General features: G+C 50.5%; 3 protein-coding genes across 12 annotated transcripts in view; 2 read left to right on the top strand and 1 right to left on the bottom strand.

The window, feature by feature from the left end:
• Positions 1-290, top strand: part of CIITA (class II major histocompatibility complex transactivator) — a 45,289-nt gene extending 44,999 nt beyond the window's left edge. For all 3 annotated transcript variants that reach the window (XM_063100285.1, XM_063100286.1, XM_063100287.1), the window contains one exon: positions 215-290. In XM_063100285.1, coding sequence (XP_062956355.1) covers positions 215-290 — 76 coding nt within the window. The remainder of the gene's footprint in view (positions 1-214) is intronic.
• A 4,442-nt stretch (positions 291-4,732) lies between these two features.
• On the bottom strand, positions 4,733-17,841 carry DEXI (Dexi homolog). The gene is made up of 2 exons (XM_063101253.1): positions 16,965-17,841; positions 4,733-5,391 (listed from the first exon to the last, which is right to left on the bottom strand). The coding sequence occupies exon 1, from the start codon at positions 17,364-17,366 to the stop codon at positions 17,079-17,081; it is 288 nt and encodes a 95-aa protein (XP_062957323.1). The 5' UTR covers positions 17,367-17,841; the 3' UTR covers positions 4,733-5,391; positions 16,965-17,078.
• Positions 16,110-25,805, top strand: part of CLEC16A (C-type lectin domain containing 16A) — a 218,284-nt gene continuing 208,588 nt past the window's right edge. For 5 of the 8 annotated variants that reach the window (XM_063101243.1, XM_063101245.1, XM_063101244.1 and 2 more), the window contains exon 1: positions 19,838-20,094. In XM_063101243.1, coding sequence (XP_062957313.1) covers positions 20,015-20,094 — 80 coding nt within the window. In that variant the 5' untranslated portion in view covers positions 19,838-20,014. Of the gene's footprint in view, positions 16,170-18,083; positions 18,139-18,815; positions 18,857-19,837; positions 20,095-25,805 lie in introns of those variants that run through there. The other 3 variants (XM_063101247.1, XM_063101249.1, XM_063101250.1) reach the window with 3 other exon arrangements.

The following is a 25,805-nucleotide window of genomic DNA, read 5'->3' on the forward strand; positions in this document are numbered from 1 at the left end:
ACAGCATGTCAGCAGCAGAACCAGAAAAGGGATCTCAAGGCTCCTAGGCTTCCATTTTCTCCACAACCTCACACCAATCTGTATCCCGCCAGGTGGGAAGTCCCCAGGGTTCAAGGCTGGGTGGGAGGAAGGATTTGGAGACAGCTTGTGTTGGAGTCCCCAGGCCACTCTCTCTCCTCTAACCTGGCCTCTGTGCCCCCTTACCCTCCTGCAGGATGTGGACACCCACCATCCCATTTGGTGTCCAGGAACACCTGCAGCAACTGGACTCACGGATCAGCCTGAGATGATCCCAGCTGTGCCCTGGACGAGGTAACCGGGGTGGGCTCAGCAGGGGAAAACCACGGGGGCACCTTAGTCAGTGTCCTTGTGAAGGCAGAATCCATACAAAGTGAGCAAAGGCATCAGGTGGGGCTAGATGACTGCCTCTGGGACATCATCTGGGGCTTCCCCCTGTCTCACACGGGGCTCGCTGGAAGGTGTCCTACAGGCTTTGGGGACTTGGGTCTTGAGGATCTGGGGAAAGGATAGGGTAGGTTGGCCAGCCACATCCACAGCCTGAGCATGGGGAAGATCTTCCTTCAGGGACTTCTGGGCCCCCTTTGCTGCTATTTCAGCCTGTTTTCGATGCCCCTGGATTTGTCCTCATAGGAACTAGCTCTGCAAGTTTCCTGCCTCTTGCTATGAAGATGACTGTCCCCCCACCCCGTGCTCACCCCGTGCCCTCTCCCTCCCCCAGCCTGTGTCACCCTCCAATCTCTCCTGCATTCCCACTGCCCCTCCCATCCCCATCTTGACAACACCCTCCCCCCATATCAAGGCTGCCCTTCCTAAAGCTTCTTGCTTATTCCCCTCATGTGATCTCCCCACCACAGCACATTCTCTGAGGACACTGACCATGCTGGACCTGGAACTGCATGCCTGGCTGTATCCCATGAACCTCAGCGTGCTGGCACCAGCCCCTGCTAGCTCAGGGTTGGCCCATGCCCAGCTGCAGAATGTACAGACCTACATCTTGCTCTGGTAGATCCACGCCTGGCTCCAGGCTGCTTCAGAGCCCAGATGGATGCCAGCCCTGTCCAGCCACTGTGAGCCCTGCAGACGGGCAGGTGCCCGAGGGCAGCTGTAGTCCTCCCGGGAGCCCTGAAGTGTTCCCTGCAGTACACTCCAGACAGCCATGGCCAGACCAGAGTGAGGAATGGAGGCAGCCACATTTCCCACTGCCCAGGCCCCCGCCAGCCTGGCGAGAAAGCACTTGTCCACACTGTTCTCCGACAAGACACTGGTAGGCAATCCCTGGCTTGCTAATTCCCCAATCTACGACAGGCTGGGATTCTGCAGCAACTGCTTTCTGTCTGTGCAGCTCACTGTTTGCACTAACTTTGTTGGCTGAGGCCAAAGTGAGGCCTGGCCAGACACACTGATCTTAGCAGAGAAACAGCCACAGTACACTAATGCAGCGGCGGGGAGGGAGACAGGCTGGAACCGCAGCTCCCTATGGCCTTTGTTTCTTGTGTTTTTCACTACATTAGAAATGTCTTATTTAATCTCACAGGCAGGGCCTGGGATTGAGTTTATACCATGATTACCGTTTTAGGGTACCCGTTGTTCTGGTTATATAACGTGTAACAAGCCACCCCCAAAACGTAGTGGCTTAAGACAACACACATGTATTCTGCACACACACCTGTCATTTGGGCAGGGCTCATCTCTGTCCCACTGTGTCAGCTGGGGCAGCTGGACGGCCAGGCTGGGATCACATAAGGCTCATTCTGTACAGGTCTGGCAGGCATTGCTGCCCAGGGGCTGGGGACCCTCAGTTCCTCTAAGGAACAGTTGGCTTGGGACCTCACCATGGGGGCTAATTTGGGCTTCCTCATAGCATGGTGGCTGGGTTGAGGCGTGATCACCCAAAGAGAGAGAGAGAGAGAGAGAGAGAAAAGGAGGGGAGAGAAAGAGAGACAATAAGAGAGAAGCTGTATCCTTCTCATACCCTAGACTTAGAAGTCTCACAGCATGGCTTCTGCCACATTATCTTGACCAGTGTGACAGGGGGCTGTCCCTCTCCATCACCCACCACCACCACATGCATGCGCACGTGCATGTGCATCACACACACACACGTGCGTGGTGGAGTCCACCTTGGCCCAGGTCCTGTTTTTTTCTGAATGAATTTTCTTTGTGACTTGATTTGGTGGAAAATTCGTTATTTGGAGATTAGAAAGGTTGAAGCTCCATAAGCTGCACAAAGGAGAATGTTTTGCTCTGCCTCTGACATGCCGCCTTATCCAGGGAGCATTTCTTAGCCAAGTTGGAGTCCTGCCTTGGCTGAAGTGACCCCGAAAGAGACTTGGCAGCTCTGCTGTCTACCCAGAGAACTGCCAGCTTGGCTGCTGTTTTTCCTTGGGCACGGCCTGCTCCATCAAAAGCCCTGATGTGGAAAAGCTTGGCTTTCTCCTGGTGGCAGTGGGAGCTATCCATTGAGCTCCACAGGATCAGCCTGGTTTGCAGACTCTGCTCCTCTTCTCAGTAAATGAAAGTTGGGAGTCAGTAGGTCTGAGGGATTCAGACTCAGCTGCCCAGTTGGCAATCCTTGCAGAGAGGCAGGTCCCTTCTGCCCTGGCCCAGTTGCAAAGAAAGGGCATCAGGTGTCAACCACCCAGGTTTGGGATGTAAATAGCCCAGGCATCACTCCCCAGGGTGTCCCTGCCATTTGTAGACTGTGGAGCCCACAGGACTCCTATCTGTGCAGCCACAGGGGTGAGCAGCGAATGACTGTCCTATCCGGACATCTACCACACCTGGCAGCCAGGTGGGTACTATTGCACCTGCTGCTTTTGGTCTGTTTGGAAATGAAGAAATGAGGTCGGGACCATAATTATTTGTAGTAATGGTTTTTAAATTTTTAATGAGTTGGTACATGTAAAGCACTTATCACAGTGCAAGGGACATAGTAAGTGCTCCATAAATATCAGCGATTATGATTACTATGTGCCGGGCACTGTGCTAAGCTCCTCCTACTCCTGAGGGTTGATAGGGGTCAGTGGCACAGGCTGTGGAGTGAGACTGCCTGGGCTCAGTGCACTTAGTCATGAGAGTTACCTCTCTGTGCCTCCAGTCTCCTCATCTGTAAAATGGTCATAATCACAGTACCTCTTCACAGGGTGATGTGAAGAGTTAGTGAGCTAATACGTTGAGAAAAAGAACCGGGCACACAGCTTAATGCTTGTTAGCTGTCATTATTACATACATTCGTGCATTCCACTCTTGCCTCAGCCTGGAATGTTCTTCCCAGCTTTTCACAATGCCAACTGCTTCTCATCCTTCAGGACTCAGTTTAGAGAACAGCTCCTGAGGAAGGTCCACTTGGCCACTCTATTACACAGACACCCTTCCACCCCCGCCTCTCCAACTTCATCACTATTCTATCATTTTCACCGTTATTTATGTGTTGTCTGCTCTTATCCTTGGATGTGAACTCCAGGAGGGCAGGGAACATGTTTGCTTTGTTCATTGCTGTGCCCTCTGCACCCAGCAAGGCATCTGTGCCTAGTAGGTGCTCAATAAATTTGGAATGAGCAAATAATACTCATCATAACTTTGCTTTATTCATTCTACAAAAATGTACTGAGTACACACCACAGTGGTTACTGTAGTAAGATGCTCGAGTTTCCCGTCATGGTGAGTCTTGCATTTTAGCAAATTTTAAAAACTCTCTCGACAGAGCCGCCAGGTGTGGTTGGGCAGTCTGTGCACTGCACAAAGGCACTGTGACAAGGAGATAACAGGGGCTGCAAACTAGTCTGGGCTCTGCTTGCCAAGCTGTGAGTCCCGGTATAGGGCTGCATCAGCCCACAATGGCACCTTTTTGTGATTAACACGAAATCATCATAAGAAGTGGGTAAATCACTGTCCGCATGTCACAGATGTGATATTTATAGGTCACACCCTATAAAGAAAGGACTCAAGATGTCAACTCAACTTCCAACTTCTTTGGAGGATCTCTCTGTGGGCACAGGCACCTTCTGAACCCTCTCCTTTCCCCTCAGGCCTCTCCCAACTCAAACGTCTCCCTTCCCACGTTCACCTTTTTCCCAGGGCCTCTCAAATACATTCTTTTCGCATTTCTTCGCATCCCCTTCCTTAGGAGTCACATGAAGACAAGTGATGCTACACTGTCTCTCCTCTAGGTTCTGCTGTACCTTTACTTCACCCCACTCAGTCTCCTCATCTATAGAATGGGGCTAATCCTCTCTCTGTGCCTTGCTTAACCTGGTGTGTATGTGAGGGTGCTTTGAAAACCATCAAGTGCTCTGCAGATTGGAGAGAATTCCTGCCATTTTTCCATGAAACTGCAAGGACCCAATTTCATTCATTCATTGGTTCTTTCCCTCCTTTCCTCCCCTCCTCTTTAACGGAGGTCTACCATGATCCTGGCACGGGGAGATCACACCTCCACTTCTCTGGGGTTTAGGCATGATTTCTAGCGTGGCCACCAGGCTTTCCCCACCACACCCCAAAGTCTGCCCCTGGCGGGTCAGGCTTGTGGAAGCTGGAAAGGGGCCAGTCTGGGACTCTCAGGCCAGCCCAGCTGGGGTAGAGTCTCCAAACCCTGCTGGATTTCCAGCTTGGGAGGCCCTGACTTCTGCCCTATGTCAACCATGAGGTTCCATAAAATCACCTCTTTCTTGAATCTGAAAGAAAAAAAAAAAAAAGGCAGGGCCCCCAGGGGTCAGAGTTGCATACATGTTTTAATCAAAAGAAGTCAGCCTCCTAAATATTGCGTTTACAGGTATGTCCAAATCAAGTATACACACTACTCACATTTTCAAAAATATATTAGTGGCCAGAGGAGCAACGTGGCACTCCCCTAGCACGGCATCTTGGTTCTGCCAACTTGATGAAGAACAACCTGAAATGATGAAGTCAAAACCCTACCCTTGGCCCTCGGCATGCTTCCTCAGCTCCTTTCTTTTGAGTCACTCCCCAAAAACAGTCACTAAATCTAAGACCAGCCTCAGGCTAAACCCAGCCGGGCTTAAGGCTCAACTGGCATCAAACGGAGTCGCTTTTGCGTGTGTGCACGGTTGGAAGTGTCCTCTCCGAAGGTTAAGAGGGGGAAGCAGGTGCAGTCGGGGGTGAAGTGCAGGGAGGCAAACTCTGGCTGGGTTCCTGTAAACATCCATCGCGACTGCAAAAAGTCATAAGCCATGGCCAGGCTGTCTGTGCGAGGCTGCAGGCAGGAGAGGTCTCTGGATGCCCCTCGCCTTTCCCATTCTTTGGGGGCAGATGCCTTCCCAACCTCGGCACTCGGTCCCCATATCTCCTTCCACACTCCTGGGTGCAAACGGGCATCCCTCTGTTGGCACGAAGCTTTTGAAGGGAGCAGGCCTAACAAGAAGGAAAAAGACGAGTTACCAGCTCAGAAGTGCTGCCCTGCCACCAGTTTGGGGGGGGGGTGGGGGGTGAATATCGACCAACCCATCAGGCCTCAGGAGTCTTGGAGTGGAGCAGAGAAATCTTCCTCTGTCCCTCGAATTGTGGGAGCGACCAGAAGAAGCCCCAGACTCAAGCTGGAGATGTTTTTCTACAATGTTTATTAAAAACTTTTAATGAATTTGTCTAATTTCTAAGAGACCCTGGGCTGGAGAATTGGTACAATTTCACATTGGAGAGGAAGGGCTGTCCTGTTTATTGGGAGGGAGGAGGGGATGTTGTTGCCTAGGTTAGAAGTGCAGCCTGCTCAGGCTCTGCTGGCTGACCTGTGGCTCCAGGGAAGTTAAGCAAGCTCTGGGTGGTGGGCAGGGCTTGGCAGCACCTCCCACCTCACCCGAAAAATGCTTTGGAACCTACAGAAAAGCTCTGGCCACAGCCAAGCTACTCAGCAGCCTCACTCAGCTCTTCTTTCCAGGACACAGCAACATCCCTGAGCCTGGTCCCTCAGCAGGTCCTTTTCCCATGCCCTCCTCTCTCTGTGTCCAGCTGGGTGCCTGCATCTCTGCAGCACCTCATACTCCCATGTCCACCCTCCTTACAGCCCCTGCAAGTCCTGCCCTGGTCTTGAGACAGCTCAGACTATTCTTTCTGCAAACTTCATCAAGCACCAAATAGAACTTACACGTTAAACATGCAGCATGTATTGTTCAACAGGGCACTATTGACATTGGGGCAGGACAATTCTTGGATGAGGGGGGTTCTTCTGGGCATAGCATGTTTAGCAGCATCCCTGGCCCCTGACTGCTAAATGCCAGTAGCACCCACAGTCACCGTGACAACTAACACTGGTCCCCCCACACCACTTCTAAGGGCCACCTAAGGGGGCAGAACTGCTTCCAGTGAAAGCTGTGCATCTCCCATTTTATAGGCTAAGACACTGAGGTTCAGAGAAGCCAAGTGACCTGCCTAAAGTTGCACAGTTGCAAGACGCAGAGTTGGCACTGGACTAGTAACATGGACGGAACAACCACAATCAGAGCAGCTACCACATCCTGACCTCTTACTATGTGCCATGAGCCCCACTCCCTCCATTCACCCTCTGAGCATGCCACCTGGCGGCTTCCATGTCCACGTGCAGGCCTGCCTCTTTGCCTCCAGAGTCTGCTTGGCCCCTGGGCTGTAAGTGCGGACAGAGCTAATGTCTTCCCTCAACTGTCCTCACCAGTGATGGCCAGAAAGGTGATGGATCAATACCCTAGCTCCCTCACCTGCAGCCGGGATGACTCTGGCATATTCTCCATCCACACTGGCTCCCTGAGTTCCTGGGCAGGACTGAGCTCTAGGGATGCAGTGGTAACCTACTCGATGACACACCCTTACTGGTCTCCTTGTCTTCTTCCCTGTCTCACTCCCGACACTCCACCTTTAGTTCCCGGGATCACCTCCCAAATAAACTATTTGCACTTGAGTCCTCATCTTAGGGTCCGCTCCCAAGAGAGCAAGCCTGACATGGAGCATTACGCAGGTCAAGTCATTCTATCCTCCTAACAACCCATGAGTTAGATACTATTCCGATACCATTTTACAGGTGAAGACATTTACAGGTGAAGGGTAACCTAAGGATGCTCAGCTCAGAAGTGATAGAGCCTGGCTCTGACTCCAGGGCTTTATCATACTTGAGATTTTAAACACTCCAAAATCTTGCATCTCCTGTGTGCCAGGTCCTAAGCTGGGTGCCAGGCACAGCGCGATGAGTACAGTACAGCCCCAGCCTTTGAGACACACAATCTAGGGAGGATTTCAGCCCCAGGTAATATGCCCAATGATGGGAAGAAGCCAAGGGAACGAATGGAGTCTGCGTCAGGTAAAAAGCTGTACAAGGGAACTCCAGGTAGGGGGAAGGGCATTTGGGAGGGGAGGGCTGGTGATGGGAGGGCATTCACGGGCTCCTGTCTCATCCTGCTGGGAGTCCACCCTTGGAGTTCCCAATGGGGGTTTGGCAGCGGTGCTCGAGACCCCTGGTGCCCAGGAATCTGGAGAATTATTTATTCGGCTTCACTCTCATGGGGGCTCACTCAATGCAGCAATCTGAGGCCTGGGGGGCATCCTTGAGCCCATCTCAGACCTGTGTGGATGGGGTGCTAGAGACACAGAATCACCCAGCGAGGGCCTCATTCCTTTCCCGGTCCTTGTGACTACAAACAGCATCCCAGACAGGTGCTGGTCTGGCTGGAGCTCCCTTCCCATGCCAGCTAATCTCCAGACTGAACGGGTGCCACGCTCCACCTGGAATTGACTAACCCCCTTTTGTTTCCATTGTGTTTATCTGTAGGGTCATCTTCTATTTATAGTGAGTGATGCGAGGTTTCCATTTCTGGTAGTAATATAAAGTTCCTCTCTTTTCAAAATGTTTATTTCACTCTAAGAAAGAGCCAATTTAGAGAAAACAATTATGTAAATAATAGTTCAGGCAATAGACAGATACAGCAAAAAACACTGATGGTGTCATATGAGGTTTGGGAGTCCCCGATCCAAGTTGGTCCTACTCACTCCACATCTGACAGTGAGGAGCCCAGAGAGGGCAATGACCTACTCAAAGTCACACAGCAAGTTAAGGACAGAGATGTGTTTTCTGTATCCATGGCTGAAGGATATCCTGGGACATGGCTCAACTCTCACGTGTGCCACTCTCTTTGGCTTGTTCCTTTTACTTGGAAGTGTGACTCTGGCAAACCCCCAATGGAAATCAAATGACAACTGACATTTATCAAACACTTACTTTACATTCACCTTTTACTGACTGCTTTAACTCATGTCTGAGCTCATTTATTCCTCAAAACAACCCTAGGAGGTGGGGCCAAGTAGGGCCATCATCCCAGCATTTCGGATGGGGCTCAGAGAGGTTAAGTAAGTAAGTGAAAGGCCACACAGCTCATAAACAGCACAGCCAGGGTCTGAAGCTCCATGGTCTCACCTCAAAGCCTTAACTCCTCTTGGCACCTTAGGTCCATCTCTCTCCTCCAAGGCATCAAGAACCAGGCTGAAAAGCATCCCAGAGCTACAGCTTATGGAATCCAGGACAGTGGGTTCCCCAACCTTCTAACATCATCAGAGCATGACAGACAATTCATTCACCACTAGCACTTTTTTTTTCTGAAACTGTAACCTTTCATTACAGGCCATTCCAGGCCACTCCCCAGAGCTGGACAAAGGGAGTGGCTGGCTGGCTTGTTTCTGTCCTCAGAATGACAGCTGGGTACTTGCTCTATTTAAGACACAATGTCTCAGCTTGATACTTCTGTGGTTTAGAAGCTGCCTCCTTTGGGATTTGGCTTAAGAGAGAAAATGGTCCAACATCTGATGGGTGCTGGTGGGGTGATGTTCTGGACATGGTGAAAGGGGACTCTCTTCTGCAGTTCAGCCTCCCCACTGTCCTCCTCTGGGGCAGCCAGTGTAAGGTCTGAAATTTGCCTGCCTGGACTAATTCTGACTCTGCCCCTCCCTGTGTGACCTCAGGCAAGTCCCCCAATCTTTCTGGGCCAATTTCCTCATGTGGAAAAGAGGATATGCCCACCTTATTGGGCTGTCTGTGTTGGTCAAGTGCCTAGCAGTCCCCAGCACACAGGGGGCATCGGTACATGGTGGCCCCTCCCCTCTTATCTCCACCTCTGTTCCCAACTAGACACCAGCCCCAGCAAGGAAGCCTTCTCAGTGTCAGACCTTCTGAAAGCAGCAGCCCTTTTCCTTCTCCAAAGACCTTGCCTTCTAGAAACCCATGGTTCATTCCTCTTTTTCCATGTACCAAATGACCAATTAAAGTGACTGAAAAGAGATGTCACCCAGACGTGACTTGCCCAGTGCCTCCACTGTTCATGCAGCCTTCCTGGTCCTCTTAGTGACAAACTGTGTGGCAGGAGGGCCTCCAGCACATCTCATGGACAAGGGCATGGCGGGGATCTGGCTCCCTGGTGGATGGAAGGGAATGGAAAGGAAGCTGCTTGTCTGCATGGGTCTGTATCCCTGAGGGAAGCCGGTGGCAAGGAGAAGTAAGGACCACGCTTTCAAACCTGGATTCTGATTTCTAGGCTGGCTGTCAAAGCTCATCAGCTTTGGTCCACAATGTGCCTCCTGCGTGGCCCAAAACTGTGAGTCCTTTCAGATGGGAAGCATTTGCCCAACACCTGCATGAGAAGGTCATGGTTCACATCCAAGAACCACTCTAACTATTATTTACTTAGTATTTTAAATTAATGCACTTTTTCAAAATTCTAAACTTTAAAGAGAACCTTATGTCACTATCATGAATTTAAAACAGTATCATTTATCATAAACAGAAGGCAATGCTAAAAATACAATGAGAACAAAACCATTCATTTTAGTTCAATACCCTTGGCCTGCAAAATTGAGCCTGGAGCTGGTCACAAGGAAAAGGTAGCAAGTGCTCAGGAAGCATCTGGAAGCATCTCCCTCTGCTGCTGTTACTCACTGCCTCTGGGGGATGGCTCCAGGAGAGCACCTCCCTGGGGGAAGCTCTGGAAGAGTGTGGCTAGGAGGCCCAACGCTGCCACCTCATAGCTGGGTATCTGGGGCGCGTCACTAAACCTCCCCAAGCCTCAGTTTCCCTCCTTGTCTAATGGAGCTAATGAGCTGAGCTCTGCCAACTTCACAGGGTGACGCTAAGGGGAAGCTATGGAGCTGTGGGAGGCAGTTATTTTTAACCACCAAGCCAGGCCTCCTGCCAGGAAGGAATCCCAGGAATGAAGCCTTACCTTTCTGGGAGTTCCCAGCCACCCCACGCTTGGGGCCCAGAATGACGGCCATGAAGGTACCAGCCTCACTCGGTACTCACCGGGTACCAATTATCACCACCCTTGGGTGGCTTCAAAGGCTGCCCACACCAACACACCTTCCTTGGTAACTGGCCCCCAAGAAGAAGAAGGATGCCAGAGGAAAGGGGGGAGTCTCTGTGGGTGGGCTCTAGCCCCCTCTGTCTGACACACCACTAACACTGACTGCATTTATTAGGTACCATCCCATCTAATCTGCACACGCCCTTAGGCAGGAACTCCTGTTATTCCCATTTTATAGAGAAAGAACCTGAGGCTTGGGGAGGTGAAGTCACCTGTCCAAGGTGTTGTTGGAGCTGGGGTTTAAGCCTAAATATGCCTGACTACAAGGCCTCTAAGAAACAATTTTAGGGGGTACATGGAGGTTGCCTTAAGTAACACTGAATCACACATACAGAGCGAGTAAGCAATTCACTTTTCAGTTCTTGGTCAATCCTTATGGTTACTTCGAGAAGAAAGTTCCAGTTTGGTGCTGGTATATCTTTATCACCTGATAGTCGCCAATCACTCTTTTCAACAAAGAGCAGGCCACAGGCTCTGCGCCTTTAGCTGGCTTAGGTATTTGGCCATAAGTTAATGACTTTGGCACTTATTATTTTTATCTATGCCAAGTGATATTGGTTTTCTCTTTACAGTGATATAAACATTCTTTTGATAATAAGTGCACATAAAAAAGGTAGATTTTTTACAAATGAAACACTAAAACTAGTATATTTAATCTCAAACGACAAGTTATAAAGGGAAAAATAAAAACTTGCAGTGGAGAGACCTAGCAGACACTGACTCAGCCAAGTGATCAAAGTTAACATGGCCAGTAATGGGACAGCTAGCACATGCCTCTCAACACAATGTGCTGAGACACGCAACTCACTTCCCTGGTATTCCTGTCAAGAATGCACCATCTGAATCTAATCTTGAGCACAAACATCAGACACACCCAAACTGAGAAACATTCTACAAAATATCAGACTTGTACTCTTCAAAAATGTCAGTGTCATGAGAGATAAAGACAGACTAAGGAGCTGTTCCAGATGAAGGCTTGACTGGTTGGAGCATGGTGTTATAACATCAAGGACAAGGGTACAGATCCCATACCAGCCAACCACCAAATAAAAGAAAACTTTTTTTTTTTTTTTGTCCTTTTTTCGTGACCGGCACTCAGCCAGTGAGTGCACCGGTCAGTCCTATATAGGATCCGAACCCGCGGCGGGAGCGTCACCGCGCTCCCAGCGCAGCACTCTACCAAGTGCGCCACGGGCTCGGCCCTAAAAGAAAACTTGAGATTAATGCAAAGAGTAATCTGGAATTGGCTCCTGAACCTCCACTCCCCACACCCCACACCCCCTTTATTGTTACAGGACACTATGGGACAACTGATAAAATTTGAGTAAAGTTGCAGATCAGATTGGTCATAGGAATGTATCAACATTAAATATGCCAATTTTGACAACTGTACTGTGGACATATGTAAATATGTCCCTCTTCCAAGAAAATAAACACTAAAATATTTAGGAGTAAAGGAGCATAATGTCTGCAACCCATTCTCAAATGGTTTAGACAATTATATACACATACACACATATATACAGCAGAGAGAAGAGAGTGAGCATGTATTGTGTACATAGGCAAAATGTTAATTGGAGCCATTGATGAATTTGGGTGAAGGGTGTATGAGAATTCTTTGCACTCCTCTTGCAACTTTTCTTTAAGTGTGAAGTTATTTCAAAATAAATTTTTTAAAATTTCAGGAAAAGGGAGCAAGAGTGCATATGAGTCTGGCCCGGCAGAAATTGTGAGGGGGTATTCCAAGGTCAAAGGTTGGAAGACCTGCCTTGGCAGCCCTCCTCAAACCCTTAGTGCTGTGGCAAGGCCACTGTGCTGAGTCTTACTTGGCTTTCTTCCCTTGGCCCTTCACTTCCCCTTTCCAGGCCTCAGTTTCTTTATTTGTGAGATGGGGACAAAGATAATCTGTCTCTTTGATTGTGATTTTAGGTTTCCCAAAAGCAGACTATGCTTTCAGAAGTTCTGGGGGGAAAGATAGCAGGTAAACCAGAAAGATGAACGGTCAAGTTGACAGGAGCCCTCGCTTTCTTTGTTCAGCAAAACAGACAAAAGGGCTATGAGGGCATGGTGTGGGGCCTGCCTGTTTCTCAGCTAAAATCTCTAGTTTGTGCAACTCAGGGCCAAGGGGGTAGGGCCCTTGGCATCTCAGCTGTCTTGAGATGAAGACTGGGGGTCTTCAGAAAGTTCACGGAAAGATTCATATTATCTTTTAATTCCATTTTCCATGCACTTTTCAAAATACCCTTGTATTGGGGTCTTCTGTCCAAAGGGGCAGTGAGCACTGATGCCCATTGTGGCCAGGGCCCTTCTGGAAGAGATTCATGTCAGGAAAAGAGCTGGAGTCGGCCAGACCTGGGGGTGCACCTGCCTCCCCATGCCACTGTCTGTCTCTTTCCTGGATGACAGCCACAGCCCCCTACATCTGCCTGGGGGATCTCCCATGACTTGAATCTGATTGTGCCTGCTACCCTACAGAAGGCTCAGGTTTCTGAGCTGGGCAGAGACATGCCCAGCCCAAGTGTTCTGCTGATAGCACAGGCCACACAGATTGGCAAGGAGGGACAAAGGCAGGTAGATCAAGAAGGAGCAGCTGGGGTACCTAGTCAGGAGACAACCGATGCCTCGGAAACCCTGTAATAAATAGACTGATGGGTCTGGTGATCCTTAGCTCCAAATCAGACCTGCGCCAGGCCATGCCGACTTTGGCAGCAACATTCTTCAGTCTCTCCATTTCCAGCCCAAAAAACTCTTCCATCCCCCAAGTGCCAAAAGAGGGCTCAGGAACCAAGACAAATCAATAGAATTGCTGGGACATGAAGAATCTCCCCAGCTCCCCGGCCACCTGCAGCAGCCCTTTCTCCTGGGAAGGTGGGAGCTCCTGATTCCCCACTCCATGTTCCTGGGCAATAATTAACACTCTGGGAAAACTGCATAGCCAGCTCTCCAGAGCCCCACATCTGGTGCCATGGAAACCACAAGGCATTGGGAAGGGTCCCCCGAGGGTCCCAGGGCGGGAAGGTAGTGTTGGAAGTCTGTCTGGGGAGGCCAGACCTGGACCTCCCTGGTACTCAGGCAGCCAGTCTTCTGCTCATCGTGGGATACAAATATTCATGTATGGCCGTATGTGCAGGTTTACGCATTACAAGGGCCTGCATGTATGCGCTTGCCACTCCATGTGTTAATAACAGTACTTAATATTAATAGATCACTTAATATTAATAGACGCAGGAAGGTCTAAGTGCTTATCGTATATCTCATTTAATGCTCACAAGGCAGATTTTTATTATCCCTGTTTTATAGAAGAGGAAACGGAAGCACAGGGAGGTTAAATAGCATGTCCAAGTCACAGCTAGACCTGGGAGTTGAATCCAGGTAATCTGAATCTAGTGTCCTCGCTCTTAACCACAACTCTAATACTCTCTCCTCAAATAGACGCTCAGCAAATGTTTGAGGAACTAAATTATGTGGATACACCCATAAAAAAAAGAGAAAAAAAGAAAGCAAGATCAAGAGCAAAAGTGGGTACACCTTGAGATACATCCCGTGCCCTACGTCAGTGTTTCCTGGACTGGTTTATGTGTCCACTGGAGAATAAGCGAGACAGTGATATGACTACTGGTGTTCCTTGGCTTCTGGAAAGAAATCCAGAGATGAGGTTCGGTCAGATAATCTTGGGATCTTTCCCATATGGTTTTCCTGGGGCTAGATATCCCTCCTGCGTCTGCTGGGTCTGGGCTTCCTGGGCACTTGGGGCCAAGGCCTCCCAGGCTTGGATTTGGGGGTGGGGCAGAGGGAATGCTGTGCATGGCTTCCCCACTTCTCCAGTCCCAAGACTGTCCCACAGCCCCAGGCCTCCCCACTTCCCCCAGGTCACGCCCTGTCACTCTGAGAGCTTTGCAAGGGTGTCCCTGAGAGACATTTCTTGGTGTTTCTGCTCAAACAACATTTGCTGCAAAATATGTCAAAGCATTTGGGCTTCAGTTTTCAGTTCAGAATATGCCAATGTTTACACTTGGAAGGGGAAGTGTTTCTGTTGATGTGGTAAAGAGATAAAATAAGACATTCTTCACTAAGTTACAGTGTCTGAAAGTTAAGCACTTGGCCTGGGGACAGGGATTCATCTTGGGATCATCAGGGTCTAGTACCTGGCCTGGCAGAAGAGCAGGCAGGGTCAATATTTGTTGAATGACTGAATAAGGGAATATGGAAGGGACCTAGAACAAGGAATGGTATACAATCAGCACTCAGTAAAGATTTTGAACAGATCCCACAGGCTCTACCTCTGACAGGTGTTCTCGGTCTGCTCGTGTTTCTCAATCTTTGCTAACCTCGCCTTCCCCAAGCCTGTCACTTCATGCCTGGACAACTGAACAGCCTCTTGGCTGGCTCCACCCTTGCCCCTATAGCCTATTCTGCCCACAACCGCCAAAGTTATCTTTGCAAAACGTGAATCAGATTGTGTCATTCCCTACCTAATACCTGCCAGTGGCTTTCCACTGCTCTTGGCTGTGGCCTCCCAGGTCCCACATGGTGTGGCCCTTGCCCAGCCCACTGACCTCTCCTGGAGTTGTTCTCCAGCCACCCTGGCCTCATTTCAGTTGCTGGGGAAGCCAACTCTCTCCCACCCCAGGGTCTTGGCTCTAGCAGTTCCCTCTGCCTGGATTGCTTTTCTCTGGATCTTCATGTCGTCTGGCTCCTTCTATCAATTTAGGGCTCAGCTCAAAAGTGTCATCTCCTTATGGAGGGCTTCTTTTGACCCCTCTAGCTAAAGCAGCCCATCTCTATTCTTTTGTTTCACTCACTCTCACTCAACATCATCATCTACAGTATCTACTAGATGCAAGGTGTTGTTCTAAGTGCCGAGGAAACAGCAGTGAACACAATAGGGCAAGCTGAGGTCCTTTGCACAAGTCTTCATAGCTCTTAAAAAATCTGATTACCTTGTTTGGGTACCTGCTAGTCTCACTCACTAAGTGCCAGGAGGGCCAGCGCTGAGTCTGCCTCACTCACTGTGTTCACTTGCCAGGAACCGTAAAGTGGATGGAGGGATGGCAGGCAGTGGGGGTTACAGAGTAGCTGGCAAACACTCCACCTGCACTTGGCTCTTGCTAAGGTTTCACTGAGCTCAACTGGATCTTTCTTCAAAGCAATCTCACTGTAGACCCTTCGGTGGAGCCTGCTGCCCCTAGCAGTGCTACCAGCAGGTCCTGCCCCACCCTGCATCACCCTCTGCAACAGACTGAATGTTTCTGTCCCCCCTAAATTCACATCTCGAAACCCTAATCCCAGTGTGATGGTATTAGGAGGTGGAGCCTTTGGGAGGAGATTAGGTCATGAGGATGAAGGCCTCATGAATGGGATAAGTGCTCTTATAAGAACTGTGAGAAGTAAATGTTTGTTGTTTAAGCCACCCAGTCCATGGTATTTGGATATAGTCTCCCTAACTGACTAAGATGCCCTCTGACTATGGTCATCTTGGCAAAGACAGGCAACACAAGAGAGAGGTAAACTCAGCCTGCTTGGGGTGAGTGGCATTAGTGTCTACTTTCCAAAAGGAGCCCCTGCTCACCACCGCAGCATTCTCCCCCCATTGCCATTCAGGCCCCATGACCAGTGACACTCCAGCACCGTCCAGGTGAGGGGCTCAGCCAAGGAGTTCTTGGCTGCTCTATGACCCCACCCTGGACTTGACAGCTGCCCAAGAGCCTGCTTGAAGTGGGTGTTCTCTCTCATTTAGTCCAGCTGCCTCTCTTCCTTGCAAGATGACTTTGGCCAAGACTTACTTCTCCTGGGAACTTCATCTCCCTATCTCTAACACACAAGGTGAGCCGGGTGCAAAGCTTTCTGGTTGCAGCCCAGAGGCAGGATTTTTAACACCTCCATGCAATTATGGTCCTTTCTCCTGCTGACCCAAGAGCCCCCTGAGGCCTTGCAAACACTACAGACAAAGCCAGCCTCAGCACCAACCCCCAGCTTGCCTGTTCTGTGAAGGCAGCCTGCAAAACTAGCAGCACCTGCAGATTTGAGCCGCAGAACTGCCGAGATGGGACACCCTGAAACCTGACTCCAAACAGCAGCAAACCCAAGGCCAAGAAGTACAGGTTTCTTTGCAGAAGGTTTCACCTTTCACAGCCTCGGCCTGGGGCCCCTGCACTCAATCCCCACCCAGTCCCCCAAGGGGCCACAGTGATCAGTGCCTGGCTCCCTACCTTTCCTGACATCCCCAAATCTTTATCCTTCCAGGACTAGTGAGAATACCCAAAAAGCCAAGGTCACCATCAAGCCAAGGTGAGGATGGGGGGAGGAGCTAACAGCTATGCCTCAAATGGATTTGGGTGCAAAAGCTTTTTCTACAGCGTGAGGGTAAGTCCAACCCCAAACGTAACTCGGGCCCTCAGTCTTCTCTCTCTTTAACAGCTGTCTCCTTTGCTGGGGAAAAGCTTTCCAGCCCCCACTAAGGGCCTAAGAGGGGTCCCATTCCTGGCATTGTTAGACCTGAAAGAGGTGGGTGGAGGAGTCAGAAGCCTGGGGGGAGGGTGTGTGTCCGGCCTGGGGATGCGTTCCTCGCCCTCGCCAGCACCCCAACCCGTCCTCATTCAGCGTAGAAAGGGCACTTACAGGCCTTGGAAGCTGGGGAGGACCCCCAACCAGCAGCAGCGACATGATCTGGGCGGCTGGTCCAGGCCAAGGCTTGCGGATCGTGGAGGGGAGGGGGGGATGGCAGTCAAGACCCTACTCCAAGTACCCATCGAAAACATCGAGCTCCGAGTCGGCATCGTAGAGGCCCGAGCCGGGGTCGGAGAGCACGCCGAGGTCCACGAGCGCCTGGTCCATGTCCTCGGGCAGGAAGACGAGGCCCACGTTGAGGACGATGTACTCCATGAGGAAGGCGTAGTACAGGATCAGCACATTGACGAAGAACAGGCCCACGTAGAACATAGAGGGCAGCAGCGGCGGCGGCACGTAGGGGACCAGGGGGCCCAGCGCGTCCAGGTGGGCCGCGACCCGGGCGCCGGGCATGCAGGGGGCGGCGAGGGCGGCAGCGGCCCGGCGATCCCAGCGAGCTCAGCCGCTGCGGCGTCCAGGCGGCCAGCGAGGGGTCAGCTCAGCCATCCGGGGGCGCCCCGGGGCTCGACGGAAGCGACGCTGGGCCCCAGGTGTCCCAAAGGATGTGCGGCGGTCTCTGCGGAAGCGCCCCGACCCCCGAAACGTGGCGGACGGGGTCACCGCACCCTCCGATGTGCCCACACGATCCTCTCAACAGGCCCGGAGGCGAGGGGTCCTCCCTGAAGTGGCCGGCGGTTGCCCGGATCCCCCGATGCGCCCCGCTGGCGCTCACAGGCCCTCGCAGCGCCGGCGGGGACCCCACCCCACCGCGGCTCAGCGTCGAGGGCCAGTCCCGGCAGCCGTCTCTCCCGCCCCGCCCGGCTGTTCCTCGCGCCCCCTCCGTGCCCCCACAGGCCCAGCGCCCATGTCTGCGACCGCCGCGTCGCCCTCCTGGTCGCGTTCCGAGCACCGCCTCCCGAGCGGCCCCGCGCTCATTGGCCCGCCGCCCCCGGCCCGCGCTCATTGGCCCGAGACGTCCGGGGGCGGGTACAGCTTCGCTCCGCCCCTCCTCTCTGAGTTGCTTTCCTGGTTAGGGTCTGCGCTCGGATCTTAAGTCCCATTCGTTCTCCCGACCCTGGGAGTAGCGGGAGAGAAAGAGACTGAGCACAACTCAAACCTAGAAGTAGCCTAAGGATACAAAAGCTGAGGGAAACGGTGGGCTTCTTCTGCACCTTGCTGGATTTGGGTATGACGCCACTCCTCTTTGAAACTCAGTTTCCCCAGTTTCAAAGGAGGCAGGGTGGGGGAGGGGCGGTAGACAGGTCCACTGAAAATATTGGACATTTTGAAAGAACCGACTTTTTCATGGTGGGGAACATCAATCAATGTCACTTCACCTCTTCAAATTCTACTGCTTGGAAGGTCCGCCCATTGGGGAAGGAGAGGTCTGCATCACAGAGTTCGGGAACATCTGGGTAAAGAGATTCCGAGATCAGACCTTGAGCCATAAGAGTGCTTTTTGTTTCTTTTACTTTGTAAGCCATGTTTAAAAACAATAATAATGCACATGGCCAAACATTGAAACAACCAAGAAATACACAGAAAATTGAGTCTCTCTTCCACTCGCTGATTCCCCTGCTCTTGGGTAACTGTCGTACACCTATCAGGAAACTGATCTTGCCCAAAGCGCCTTGCAAAGCAGTTCGGAAAAAGCTTTAAATCTCGGGCCACAGGGAGCTGGGAGCTTTACACGTCTTGCTTAATTGGAGCCAGACAAGGCAGTATGTTACCTTTGTTAGGCCCAGAGAAATGGAGACACCCTGGAATCTGCAGGGGCTGGGTGCGTTTCTTTGGTGGCCAGAACCTGCCCTTCTCCATGACTTCGTCTCACCCTCTACATGAATTCATCTGAACAGCGCAAACCATTAACCCTCCAGTCGTCTCCATTTCCCCAACTGTTGAAGGTAAAACAAATCTTCATTCATTCACTCTGCCAATATTTGTTGAACACTTACTATGTGCCAAATTTTGTGCTAGGCATTGGGGAGAACATTGGCCCGTGGCCCAAATCTTTCCTGTGCCCAGTTAATGGGACACAGTAGGCTTCAAATAATTAAGAGATGTAGAAATGAATGACTAAATGGCCGGTGAACAGGGCAGTCTTGCTTCTACTGAGCTGCTCACTTCTAATCCAGAAGAGAAATTTAGATCCATCTTCCTGGTTCATGTAGAAATTTGGGTATCCTTTTTTTCTTTAATGTGATAGTTTGGGAAATGGCATGGATTTGGGGTGAAGTCCAGAGAAATCCTCTGAAAGTAGAAAATGTTCAGTTTTGGCACATTGTTGCTTGCAGGACTTTTCTATATGTGTGTGTTTAATTGAAGTGTTAAAAACAAAGGCGATCGCCATTTGGTTACAGTTTTGTTTTATGGGGGGGGATGAAAATAAGGGTGTGTGGGGTTGAACTCTTGTTCTGCCACTTATTAACTGCGTGACCTTGGCTCAGTCAACCTCCCTGTGACTCAGTTTCCCAGACGATATAATGGGGATAATAATAGTAGGGTAGTTGTGAGAATTAAATATCTTAATATAGTGAAGCGCTTAGGACAGTGGCACATAGTGCGCGTATCGTATGCAATAGCTATTCTTATTCTTATCGTAAAGCTAATAATTGTTACTATTGTGGTCCCTTTTACCCAGTCGTCTTCAGAAATTCCCCCCTCAAGGCTCCGCCCACAGGCTTCCCATTCCCGCCCACCGGGCAGCTGATTCTGCGGCCTCGCCTCCTCTCGCTCCGCCTCTTCTCGACGGCTGCAGGCCCGCGGTTTTGTGACGCAGACCGGGCCTTGTAGTCCGTTCGCAGAGTCCTGCCGCCGGGGGCCTCTCGGGCGAACTGCATTTCCCAGCGTTCCTCGTGGCTGCGGCCGTAAAGCGCGGCGGTTGAACGGCCGGTTCCGGCTGAATGTCAGTGCGGGGCTGTGGGCCGGGGAGGAAGGTGGTTGGCGGTCCCTTCACCACCTCCGCCGCTGCCACCTCCGCTTGTGCTGCCACTGCGGGCGTCGGGCCACTCGGCCGGTCGGGCATGAGACCGTGAGGCGAGCGACGGGCCGGGACCGCCGACATGTTTGGCCGCTCTCGGAGCTGGGTGGGCGGGGGCCACGGCAAGTCCTCCCGCAACATCCACTCCTTGGACCACCTCAAGTGAGTGTGTGGCGGGCGGAGGGGAGAGGCCGCGGAGCTGGGCATGGGGATGGGGGCGATGGTCCCAGGCTGGGTGCGCTGGGAGATGTGAGAGCGGAGGTGGGGGGTGGGAGGGGGCGCCCGTGGAAGGCTGTGCGGTGGTTAAGAGCGAGGGCTCTGGAGTCGGGGCGCCTGGGTTCGAACCCTGACCCTGTCACTCTTGGCTGTGTAACCTTGGACAAGTCGCTTAGTTTCTCAGAGTCTCAGTATTCCCACCTGTAAAGTGAGGAGATGAAGGGGTCAAAGTCTGGATCCTGGAGTCGGGCCGACCTGGATTAGAATCTGGATTATGTGAATTTAGGCCACAGTTTCCTCTGTTGTAAAATGGGTAGCGTGATAGCACCTGCTTCCTGCGAATGCTTTGAAGGTTGGTTGGATAAGAGAATAAACATAAACCTCAGAATATGTACAGGTGCTTAATGAAAGGTAATAATTCAAAGAACAAGTATTTTCTGAGGGGAGTCTAACCAGAAAACAATCGGAAGTAGAGCTCTGGGGCAGGACAGGTGGCCAACAGGGACTTGAGAAGCCGGGGGTGCACAGAGATTAAGAGACTGGCTTTGCAGTCAGACCTGCGTTTAAATCCTGACGCCACCATTTAATGGCTGTGTGACCTTGGACAAATTACTTCACTCCTCTGAGCCTCCGATTTCCCGTCTGCAAGTGGGGATGGTGAACATTGTACAAGGATTCTGTAATGCATGAATGGAAGTAATTGACCCAGTGTTGTTATACAGTAGGTGGCCAATAGTGGTAGCTGTGCTTAAGCTCAGCACGGCCTTCCCAGACCACCCTACCTAAAGTGCTCCCCCAACCCCAATTCCTTTCCATTAGATTTTTCTCTTGATTTCATTCAGTGCATCTCCACTATCTGTAATCATCCTGTTCTTTTTTGTCTCCTATTAAACTGTTACTTCCAGGAGGGCAGAGACTGCTTGGTTTGTTCAAAGCTGTATTCCCAGCATCTAGCACCGTGCCTGGCACACAGTAGGAGCCCAATGGATACTTAAAGAATGGGAAAAAAAGAATGAATAAATTGGGGAAAGGTTCAGAGCTTGCCGGCAGAGATTTGGGGGGCAGGTTGGAGTGGGGCTCATGGAAAGTAAAGACCTTTGAGGAGGGAATGACTTCAGGGAGGAAAGTGTATGTTGGGGGTGGGGGGTGCTGAAAGGGGAGAGCAGGCAAACCTTTGGTGGTAAGAAATAGGCTGGTTTCCAGAGAAAGCTCCCAAGATTATTGATGGGAAGGAAGAAGGATGGGGTTGGGGGGATGGTGGGGAACAGTAGAAGGAAGACAGGAGCCCGTGGAAAAGGTTGGTGGGAGGGGAATTAGATGAAGGGCTTCTCATTTGACCCTGGTGGTGGGGGTGCTATGATTCTCAGCTGTGTCTTTTCTAGCATGAAACATTTAATAAATGTGAGTCTCGAACAGTGGGAGGCAGGAGGGTTCTTTATGTCATGAGGGACAGTTTTGGGGGGTGTTGGTGAGAGAAGACAAGGGGAGGAAAGAGGCCCAGGACAAGGATAGGGGTGAGGGATAGGGAAGCAGGAATCTTAAATGGGAGGGCAGCTGACCGGGAAAGGGAGAGGCTTAAGGATTTCAGGAATTCATCGAGTGGGTGGATGCAGCTGAAAAGGGGAGGATGGTTATCCAGAGGAGGTTGGGCCTCCTGCCAGCACCCAGGTGCCTGCACTCTCTCACCTGACTCTGCATGACTCCAGCCTTTTTGAATTACCTTAATATTTATTGAATTCTTTACCCTGTGCCAGGTACTTGCTAAGGACTTCCTATGTATTATTTCTATTTAGTCCTCATGAGTCTATGAGTTATAGGAACTATTATTATTTCCATTTTAAGAAGTGGATGTTAAGGTTAAAGGAGCTTAAGTCACTTGCTCTGAGGTGACAACAGTTGAAGAGTGTCACAGTCAGGATATGAATCCAGAGCTTACCCTGGTTTCCTTGTCTTTCTGAGTAAAACTGAATAAAACTTCCCAATAAGTCAGTTTAGGGATACTTTTGACTTGGCCAAGTCTCACCATCAATGGGGCATCTTTGCTGGCTGGCCAGCCAGGGAGTGGTAAAAGTTCTCAGGTTCCTTTGTAGTATCCTGAGAACTGCTCAGTTTCATTGTTTAGGTTGCATGTCTATTGGGTGTTTTTTGTTTTTTTGTTTTTGTTTTTTTTTTGGAAACCTGAGATGCCTGCCCTGGATCAGGCAGTTCAGCTTAATCCATATTTCAGCCCGAAGAACCTGCTGATGCATGTATTGGTATGGGGCTTAGAAGACCCCAAGGTGACTAGGGAAAAGTGTCATCAACAGCGGTGCTCACCCGAGTGTTCGTGAGGCTCTTCATTTGGCTCTGATAGTAAATATCTTGGGTCTTGGGTACAGAATAGCTTATTCCCTGAGGGAGTTTGCAGACTGGTGGGGAAGGCAGCCATAGAGCTGGTGATTGTACAGTGTGACAAATGCTGAGATCACCATAGATGATCACCCAGGATTCTGTTGAAGCCCTTCTAGGAAGCTTTCTGGTGAAGGCAACACCAGAATGGAGTCTCTAAGGATGGGTAGGAGTCACTGTGTGGGGCAGCGAGGTGTGGGAGGGCGAACACCATAACCAAGATCCTGGGATTTGTGGCGTGTCAGAGTGGGGGCTGGTAGTCACGGGAAACAAGGCCAGATGTAGGAAGGGGCTTAGGAGTTATCTGACATAGGGTGACCTACTGTTCCAGTTTGCCTGGGAGATTGGGAGGATAGTACAGAAAGCTAAAAACTTTTAACCACATTATTCTTCATAATACTCCCAGCTTGCAAACTGGAAAGGAATCTTCCTGTTAGGCAGGATTTTACTTTTGCTAAATAATGGAAAACTGTGTACCCATGTCTTTGTCTACTGAATCAAGTTGGTGATTTAGTTGGGCAGATTGAAATAGTAAAGAGGTCATTTGCTACACATCATGGGTGGTTTATTGCCCAAACTAGTAGCAAGGCTGTGACATTGATGGACAAATGCCCACCATCAAGCAGAATAGTTACTGATGGAGTTTGAGTGTAACTGAAACATCATTTTCACCAGGGACAGTGAGTCCACAAACTTATATAAGTTGATTATTGTTGTGTTGTTGCCTTAATTCTGGTCACTTTTGTGTGTGAGTTAAGAATCTTGGTTGCAGGTGACAGAAGCCCAACTGGAATGCCTTAAGCCCAAAATGGAGCTGATTGGCTCCTGTCACTGGACAGTCTGTCCTGGCTAAACTATGGCTGATGCCAGGTACTTAGACAAAGCTGTCAGGAATCTGCCTCTTTCCATCTCTCAGCTCTGCTCCCTTCCGTGTTGGTGTCATTCTCAGGCAGGCTTCAGGCTTACATCATATCAGCTTAGCAATCCCTGGGGGAAAGAGAGCTTCTTTTCTTGATATTGCCAGCAGAAGTGCAGAATTATGTATGGTTGAACCAACCTGGGGTCTCATGCCATCCCTGAGCTGGTCATTGTGGCCAGGGCTGTGGGGTACTCTAACTGGCCAAGCCTCGCTCATATGCCCTTCTCTGGAACCAGGGTAGGACCAGCTCCACCCAAACTAGTGGACAGAGAATGAGAGAAAGGGGTGGTTTCCCATGGGGGAATCAGGGTTATTACCTTTTGAAGAAGGTGGGTAATGTATACACAGCAGGCAGACACTCACCTACTCTTGGTATGTTCAACTTTTGGCTAAGGTAGCACTGATAGTTTTAGAACTTGGGTTATAGTATTGCCAGATTGATTTTCTTAAAATAGCATAGTCACTGTATCACACATAGTGGGTCTTAGCCACCCACTATATCACGTCTCTGTTCTTCAAAGTGCTTCAGACTGTTCCCACCCATCTAGGTGGGGAACACAGGAGGTCAGGAACATCCCTGGTAGGCAGACACCTGTTTAAATGGAGACTTAAAAGATGAGTAGTTGTTTCCAGGCAGTAGGGAAGGGAGGATGTTTCAGGCAAAGGAAATGGCATTTGAGAAAGCATGGGGCGAGGGGAGCAGTGCACATTGACAGGACTCAGGTCAGTTGGTAAGGGAGTGTACACGGGGTGAGGGGCTGGGTAGGAACCAAGAGTAGAGGGATGAGGCGGGAGAAGTCACCAGAGGCCAGATCCCCCTGGGCCTTGTAAATTGTATTTAGGAATTTCGATGTTAGGCTGCGAACAGTGGAGAGCCATTGCAGGTTTATAACCAGAGCAGTGCTGTGGGCTGGCTGAACTTTGAACAATGGACTGGAGGAGGGCCAGACTGGAGGTGGGCATCCACTTGGGCTGCTGCTATCTTTTGGGGAGTTGTGGTTGCAGCCTGCTGTTATCCAAGTGTATTGCCAGGTGATGGGCCTTCTCTCTCACTCACGGATACGTGCACCTCATGTGCCCACCTGTCTGCACTTTCACTGTCTCCACTTGAGCTCCCTCCTCTTCCTGCCCATCCATTTGCCTAGCTATATCCTTAAATGCCAGTTCTTCCATAAAAATTGCCCTGGTGACTTGAGCCAGTGAGAGTTCTACTGTTCTCTCTAACTTCTGTCGTGCCTGTTCTCACTGTACCACTCAATCACCATGTTATGTTATGTCTTCTTTGAAGGATGGACTGGTTCTTAGGTCCCGTAGGTTCTTCAAGCTTCATCCCCGCCTTGTGTTACATCCACAGGAAGCTGGCCAGCGTTCCTCAGGCATGTCCTTTTACCATCAGAAATTGTCGTACTTTGTTGTGTATCTGTTTGTCTGTCTCTCCCAATTTGAATGTGAGCTTCATGAAGGTAGGGGCCTGTGTGGCGTGTTCAGCTGGGTATTGTCAGATGCCAGCAAAGGACCTGACGCATAGTAAGCAATCCATAAGTATTTGTCACAGGATAAACGAAAGAGGCAAGTTCTGGCCAGCCTTTTCGTAACAACTGCTTGGTCTTGCCACTTTGGTCATAGTGCCTGTGCCATACCTGTGACTTTCTCTAGAGCTGAAAGCCCTGCCTATACCCTCATGGTATATTCCATGCCCAGTCTCACTTGCTGGCCCAGTTTGACATCTTCGGGGTGTGAGTCACCAAGAGAAACACCACCTGTGAACACCTTTCCCTAATTCTCTAATTTGATTCCACTCTGCGTAGAGCTTCTCCTTGTCCTGCTGATCAGGTGGAGGTTTTCAAGGCACGGAGTGGGTCACTCTGGGGAATACCTGGAGGGTCTCTGTCCTGGTGCTAGACAAGACGGCGGATACACACTCTGTGCCCCCCACCTCTCTTCCACACCCGAGGCATTGTTTGAAGGTGTGTGTACATTGTGGGGTGGATTTCTAGTCCTACAGGCCTCCTACTTCTCTTCTTATCCTTTCTCACACTCCAGCTTGCAGATAAATTTTAGGATCTTCCAGTAGGAGCACTCTAGGAGGCATATTATGGTACAAGGCATAAAACTTGCAGCTATCTTCTGAAATTCTGTCACTGAAGATGAACTTTCTGTCTCTGAAATGGACATAAGTATTGATTTCTGTGGGGTGTGGGACTTTATTAACTGTAAGGGTTTAACTTGTGAAATAAGTGACTCTCTTGAGAAAGCAGGGTCTGCAGAGACGGGATTTGTTTACATCCCTAGTCCTTGGTGATGAGCCCCTAGTGTGTTGGTTGCATGTTGGCAATAGGCTGCAGTTTTT

The sequence above is a fragment of the Cynocephalus volans genome, chromosome 6 (genome assembly GCF_027409185.1).
Source record: "Cynocephalus volans isolate mCynVol1 chromosome 6, mCynVol1.pri, whole genome shotgun sequence".
In the NCBI taxonomy this organism is placed as follows: domain Eukaryota; kingdom Metazoa; phylum Chordata; class Mammalia; order Dermoptera; family Cynocephalidae; genus Cynocephalus; species Cynocephalus volans.